Below are 7,004 nucleotides of genomic sequence, written 5' to 3' on the forward strand. Positions count from 1 at the left end.
GCCAGAAACGTTGGGGGACAGGAGGGGCGTTGGGGGAGAGGAGGAACATTGGCGGGGGGGAGATGGAGCATTGGGGGAGAGGAGGAGCTTTGGGGGGGGGGGGAGATGGAGCATTGGGGGAGCGGAGGAGCGTTGGGGGAGAGGAGGAGCGTTGGGGCAGAGGTGGAGCGTTGGGGCAGAGGTGGAGCGTTGGGGGAGAGGAGGACCGTTGGGGCAGAGGTGGAGCGTTGGGGGAGAGGAGGACCGTTGGGGGAGAGGAGGACAGTTGGGGGAGAGGTGGAGTGTTGGGGGAGAGGTGGAGCGTTGGGGGAGAGGAGGAGCGTTGGGGGAGAGGAGGAGCGTTGGGGCAGAGGTGGAGCGTTGGGGGAGAGGAGGACCGTTGGGGGAGAGGAGGACAGTTGGGGGAGAGGTGGAGTGTTGGGGGAGAGGTGGAGCGTTGGGGGAGAGGAGGAGCGTTGGGGGAGGGGAGGAGCGTTGGGGGAGAGGAGGAGCGTTGGGGGAGAGGAGGAGCGTTGGGGGAGAGGAGGAGCGTTGGGGGAGAGGAGGAGCGTTGGGGGAGAGGTGGACCGTTGGGGGAGAGGAGGACCGTTGGGGGAGAGGAGGAGCGTTGGGGGAGCGGAGGAGCGTTGGGGGAGAGGAGGAGCGTTGGGGCAGAGGTGGACCGTTGGGGGAGAGGAGGACCGTTGGGGGAGAGGAGGACCGTTGGGGGAGAGGAGGACCGTTGGGGGAGAGGAGGACCGTTGGGGGAGAGGAGGACAGTTGGAGAGGTGGAGTGTTGGGGGAGAGGAGGAGCGTTGGGGGAGGGGAGGAGCGTTGGGGGAGGGGAGGACCGTTGGGGGAGAGGAAGAGCGTCGGGGGAGAGGAGGAGCGTCGGGGGAGAGGAGGAGCGTCGGGGGAGAGGAGGAGCGTCGGGGGAGAGGAGGAGCGTTGGCCGGGGAGGGTGAGGGCTGAGCAGTTTGCGGTTCATCAGCGGCAGGTACAGTAGTAGGAGGTAATGGAGTTGTCCCAATTGCCAAAGAGGCCCTTGCCCACCTCCTCCAGGCGGTACTGGATGCCCGTGCGGAACTTGTGCCGTTTGCCGCGCTTGTTGATCTTGTTCCAGACGGTCAGCTCGCAGCGAGGTCCCACCACCAGGGAGGAGATCCTGTCGTTCCAGATTCGCCCGATCCAGGGCACATCCGCCGGGCTCCTGATGTCGAAGGAGCCTCCGCCGCAGCACCGGTCGTAGAGGACGTCGGCGTCCTCAAAGAGGCGGGCACAGACCCTCCCGCCATTCTCGTCCTTCAGGGTGGAGGGCTCCGGGCACATGGCGTAGGCGCCCGCCAGGAGCAGGGTCATCACGATCAGCTGGACTCCGGCCATGCTTCTGTTTCACCAGGGGGGCCGAGCTGGAAGAGGTTTCCAGGAGAGCCGAGTGAGACGCTCTCCGAACCGCCTGGGTTATATACTCGAGCGCTCGGGCCTTATCTCTCTGCTAGCTTCGTTAATGATCGACCAACCCAGTCATTCCAGGTGGAAAAACTTGTGATTCTGACCTTGCGTTAAGGCAAGGGTCCCGACCTCCTCGTGGCTGGGAAATGAGCTCCAATGCACAGCAGCTTCGGGGTTAATGGACGGCGATAATGAGGAGGTTTCAGGGTCATCGGAACAGCTGCTGATACTACAGAGCTCCCAGCTTGATGGCGACAGTGCAGAGGGAGCTTTACTCTGTATCTAACCCGTGCTGTACCTGCCCTGGGAGTGTTTGATGGGGACAGTGTAGAGGGAGCTTAACTCTGTATCTAACCCGTGCTGTACCTGCCCTGGGAGTGTTTGATGGGGACAGTGTAGAGGGAGCTTTACTCTGTATCTAAACAGTGCTGCACCTGCACTGGGAGTATTTGATGGGGACAGTGTAGAGGGAGGTTTACTCTGTATCTAACCCATGCTGTACCTGCCCTGGGAGTGTTTGATGGGGACAGTGTAGAGGGAGCTTTAATCTGTATCTAACCCGTGCTGTACCTGCCCTGGGAGTGTTTGATGGGACAGTGTAGAGGGAGCTTTATTCTGCATCTAACCCGTACTGTACCTGCCCTGGGAGTGTTTGATGGGACAGTGTTGAGGGAGCTTCACTCTGTATCTAACCCATGCTGTACCTGCCCTGGGATTGTTTGATGGGACAGTGCAGAGGGAGCTTTACTCTGTATCTAACCCGTGCTGCACCTGCCCTGGGATTGTCTGATGGGGCAGTGTAGAGGGAGATTTACTCTGTATTTAACCCGTGCTCTACCTGTCCTGGGAGTGTTTGATGGGACAGTGTAGAGGGAGCTTTACTCTGTATCTAACCCGTGCTGCACCTGCCCTGGGAGTGTTTGATGGGGACAGTGTAGAGGGAGCTTTACTCTGTATCTAACCCGTGCTGTACCTGCCCTGGGAGTGTTTGCTGGGACAGTGTAGAGGGAGCTTTACTCTGTATCTAACCCGTGCTGTACCTGCCCTCGGAGTGTTTGATGGGGACAGTGTAGAGGGAGCTTTACTCTGTATCTAACCCGTGCTGTACCTGCCCTGGGAGTGTTTGATGGGGACAGTGTAGAGGGAGCTTTACTCTGTATCTGAGCCGTGCTGTACTGCCCCGGGGCTGTTTGATCGAACAGTGTAGAGGGAGCTTTACTCTGTATCGAACACCATGCTGTACCTGCCCTGGGAGTGTTTGATGGGACATTGTTGAGGGAGCTTTACTCTGTATCTAACCCCGTGCTGTATGTCCTGGGAGTGTTTGATGGGACAGTGTAGAGGGAGCTTTATTCTGTATCTAACCCGTGCTGTGCCTGCCCTGGGATTGTTTGATGGGACAGTGTAGAGGGAGTTTTACTCTGTATCTAACGCGTGCTGTACCTGCCCTGGGAGTGTTTGATGGGGACAGTGTAGAGGGAGCTTTACTCTGTATCTAACCCGTGCTGTACCTGCCCTGGGATTGTTTGATGGGACAGTGTAGAGGGAGTTTTACTCTGTATCTAACGCGTGCTGTACCTGCCCTGGGAGTGTTTGATGGGGACAGTGCAGAGGTAGCTTTACTCTGTATCTAACCCGTGCTGTACCTGCCCTGGGACTGTTTGACGGGGACAGTGCAGTGGGAGCTTTACTCTGTATCTCACCCATGCTGTACCTGCCCTGGCAGTGTTTGATGGGACAGTGTGGAGGGAGCTTTACTCTGTATCTAACCCGTGCTGTACCTGCCCTGGGAGTGTTTGATGGGACAGTGTAGAGGGAGCTTTACTCTGTATCTAACCAGTGCTGCACCTGCCCTGGGAGTGTTTGATGGGGACAGTGTAGAGGGAGCTTTACTCTGTATCTAACCCGTGCTGTACCTGCCCTGGGAGTGTTTGATGAGGACAGTGTAGAGGGAGCTTTACTCTGTATCTAAGCCGTGCGGCACCTGCCCTGAGACTGTTTGATGGGACAGTGTAGAGGGAGAATTACTCTGTATCTAACCTCGTGCTGTACCTGCCCTGGGAGTGTTTGATGGGAGAGTGTAGAGGGAGCTTTACTCTGTATCTAACTCGTGCTGTACCTGCCCTGGGAGTGTTTGATGGGACAGTGTAGAGGGAGCTTTACTCTGTATCTAACTCGTGCTGTACCTGCCCTGGGAGTGTTTGATGGGACAGTGTAGAGGGAGATTTAATCTGAAACTAACCCCGTGCGCTATCTGCCCTGGGAGTGTTTCATGGGAGACTGCAGAGGGTGCATTACTCTGTATCTAACCCATGCTGAACCTGCCCTGCGGGTGTTTGATGAGACAGTGTAGAGGGAGATTAACTCTGAATCTCACTCGTGCTGTACCTGCCCTGGGAGTGTTTGATGGGACACTGTAGAGGGAGCTTTACTCTGTATTTAACCCGTGCTGTACCTGCCCTGGGAGTGTTTGATGGGACAGTGTAGAGGGAGCTTTACTCTGCATGTAACCCGTGCTGTACCTGCCCTGGGTGTGTTTGATGGGGACAGTGCAGAGGGAGCTTTACTCTGTAACTAACCCGTGCTGTACCTGCCCTGGGAGTGTTTGATGGGGACAGTGTAGGGGGAGCTTTACTCTGTATCTAACCCGTGCTGTACCTGCCCTGGGAGTGTTTGATGGGGACAGTGTAGAGGGAGCTTTACTCTGTATCTAAGCCGTGCTGTACCTGCCCTGGGACTGTTTGATCGAACAGTGTAGAGGGAGCTTTACTCTGTTTCTAACCCGTGCTGCATCTGCCCTGTGAGTGTTTGACGGGACAGTGTAGAGAGAGCTTTACTCTGTATCGAACCCAATGCTGTACCTGCCCTGGGAGTGTTTGATGGGACATTGTTGAGGGAGCTTTACTCTGTATCTAACCCCGTGCTGTATGTCCTGGGAGTGTTTGATGGGACAGTGTAGAGGGAGCTTTATTCTGTATCTAACCCGTGCTGTGCCTGCCCTGGGATTGTTTGATGGGACAGTGTAGAGGGAGTTTTACTCTGTATCTAACGCGTGCTGTACCTGCCCTGGGAGTGTTTGATGGGGACAGTGTAGAGGGAGCTTTACTCTGTATCTAACCCGTGCTGTGCCTGCCCTGGGATTGTTTGATGGGACAGTGTAGAGGGAGCTTTACTCTGTATCTAACCCGTTCTGTACCTGCCCTGGGAGTGTTTGATGGGGACAGTGTAGGGGGAGCTTTACTCTGTATCTAACCCGTGCTGTACCTGCCCTGGGAGTGTTTGATGGGACAGTGTGGAGGGAGCTTTACTCTGTATCTAACCCGTGCTGTACCTGCCCTGGGAGTGTTTGATGGGGACAGTGTAGAGGGAGCTTTACTCTGTATCTAACCCGTGCTGTACCTGCCCTGGGAGTGTTTGATGAGGACAGTGTAGAGGGAGCTTTACTCTGGATCTAAGCCGTGCTGTACCTGCCCTGGGAGTGTATGATGGGGACAGTGTAGGGGGAGCTTTACTCCGTATCTAACCCATGCTGTACCTGCCCTGGGAGTGTTTGATTGGACAGTGTGGAGGCAGCTTTACTCTGTATCTAACCCGTGCTGTACCTGCCCTGGGAGTGTTTGATGGGGACAGTGTAGAGGGAGCTTTACTCTGTATCTAACCCGTGCTGCACCTGCCCTGCGAATGTTTGATGAGGACAGTGTAGAGGGAGCTTTACTCTGTATCTAAGCCGTGCTGCACCTGCCCTGGGTCTGTTTGATGGGACAGTGTAGAGGGAGATTTACTCTGTATCTAACCCCGTGCTGTATCTGCCCTGGGAGTGTTTGATGGGACAGTGTAGGGAGAGCTTTACTCTTTATCGAACCCCATGCTGTACCTGCCGTGGTAGTGTTTGATGGGACAGTGTAGAGGGAGCTTTACTCTGTATCTAACCCCGTGCTGTACCTGCCCTGGGAGTGTTTGATGGGACAGTGTAGAGGGAGCTTTACTCTGTATCTAGCACATGCTGTACCTGCCCTGGGATTGTTTGATGGGGACAATGTAGAGGGAGCTTTTCTCTGTATTTAACTCGTGCTGTACCTGCCGTGGGAGTGTTTGATGGGACAGTGTAGAGGGAGCTTTACTCTGCATCTAACCCATACTGTACCTGCCCTGGGAGTGTTTGATGGGACAGTGTAGAGGGAGCTATACTCTGTATCTAACTCGTGCTGTACCTGCCCTGGGAGTGTTTGATGGGACAGTGTAGAGGGAGCTTTAATCTGTATCTAACCCCGTGCGCTATCTGACCTGGGAGTGTTTCATGGGAGAGTGCAGAGGGTGCATTACTCTGTATCTAACCCGTGCTGAACATGCCCTGCGGGTGTTTGATGAGACAGTGTCGAGGGAGATTAACTCTGAATCTCACCCGTGCTGTACCTGCCCTGGGAGTGTTTGATGGGACACTGCAGAGGGAGCTTTACTCTGTATCTAACCCGTGCTGTACCTGCCCTGGGAGTGTTTGATGGGACAGTGTTGAGGGAGCTTCACTCTGTATCTAACCCATGCTGTACCTGCCCTGGGATTGTTTGATGGGACAGTGTAGAGGGAGTTTTACTCTGTATCTAACCCCATGCTGTACCTGCCCTGGGAGTGTTTGATGGGGACAGTGTAGAGGGAGCTTTACTCTGTATCTACCAAGTGCTGTACCTGCCCTGGGATTGTTTGATGGGGACAATGTAGAGGGAGCTTTACTCTGTATTTAACCCGTGCTGTACCTGCCCTGGGAGTGTTTGATGGGACAGTGTAGAGGAAGCTTTACTCTGTATCTAACCCGTACTGTACCTGCCCTGGGAGTGTTTGATGGGACAGTGTATAGGGAGCTTTACTCTGTATCTAACTCGTGCTGTACCTGCCGTGGGAGTGTTTGATGGGACAGTGTAGAGGGAGCTTTACTCTGTATCTAACCCGTATTGTACCTGCTCTGGGAGTGTTTGATGGGACAGTGTAGAGGGAGCTTTACTCTGTATCTAACTCGTGCTGTACCTGCCCTGGGAGTGTTTGATGGGACAGTGTAGAGGGAGCTTTAATCTGTATCTAACCCCGTGCGCTATCTGACCTGGGAGTGTTTCATGGGAGAGTGCAGAGGGTGCATTACTCTGTATCTAACCCGTGCTGAACCTGCCCTGCGGGTGTTTGATGAGACAGTGTAGAGGGAGCTTTACTCTGTATCTAACCCGTGCTGTACCTGCCCTGGGTGTGTTTGATGGGGACAGTGTAGTGGGAGCTTTACTCTGTATCTAACCCGTGCTGTACCTGCCCTGGGAGTGTTTGATGGGACAGTGTCGAGGGAGCTTCACTCTGTATCTAACCCATGCTGTACCTGCCCTGGGATTGTTTGATGGGACAGTGTAGAGGGAGATTAACTCTGAATCTCACCAGTGCTGTACCTGCCCTGGAGTGTTTGATGGGACACTGTAGAGGGCGCTTTACTCTGTATCTAACCCGTGCTGTACCTGCCCTGGGAGTGTTTGATGGGACAGTGTAGAGGGAGCTTTACTCTGCATGTAACCCGTGCTGTACCTGCCCTGGGTGTGTTT

The 7,004-nt window shown here is 54.8% G+C and overlaps 1 protein-coding gene across 1 annotated transcript; it reads right to left on the bottom strand.

The window, feature by feature from the left end:
• Positions 1-966: 966 nt before the first annotated feature.
• Positions 967-1,449, bottom strand: LOC147086789 (syncollin-like). The gene has a single exon (XM_085978380.1). It carries the CDS (start codon positions 1,360-1,362, stop codon positions 967-969), a length of 396 nt encoding a protein of 131 aa, XP_085834506.1. The 5' UTR covers positions 1,363-1,449.
• Between the last annotated feature and the right edge of the window lie 5,555 nt (positions 1,450-7,004).

This window comes from Somniosus microcephalus, unplaced genomic scaffold (genome assembly GCF_052327205.1).
Source record: "Somniosus microcephalus isolate GS21.2 unplaced genomic scaffold, FLI_Smic_1.0 unresolved_chr7, whole genome shotgun sequence".
In the NCBI taxonomy this organism is placed as follows: Eukaryota; Metazoa; Chordata; class Chondrichthyes; order Squaliformes; family Somniosidae; genus Somniosus; species Somniosus microcephalus.

Excerpts from the sequence above, each read along its gene's own strand:
- LOC147086789 (XM_085978380.1), bottom strand. The coding sequence starts at position 1,362 with ATGGCCGGAGTCCAGCTGATCGTGATGACCCTGCTCCTGGCGGGCGCC.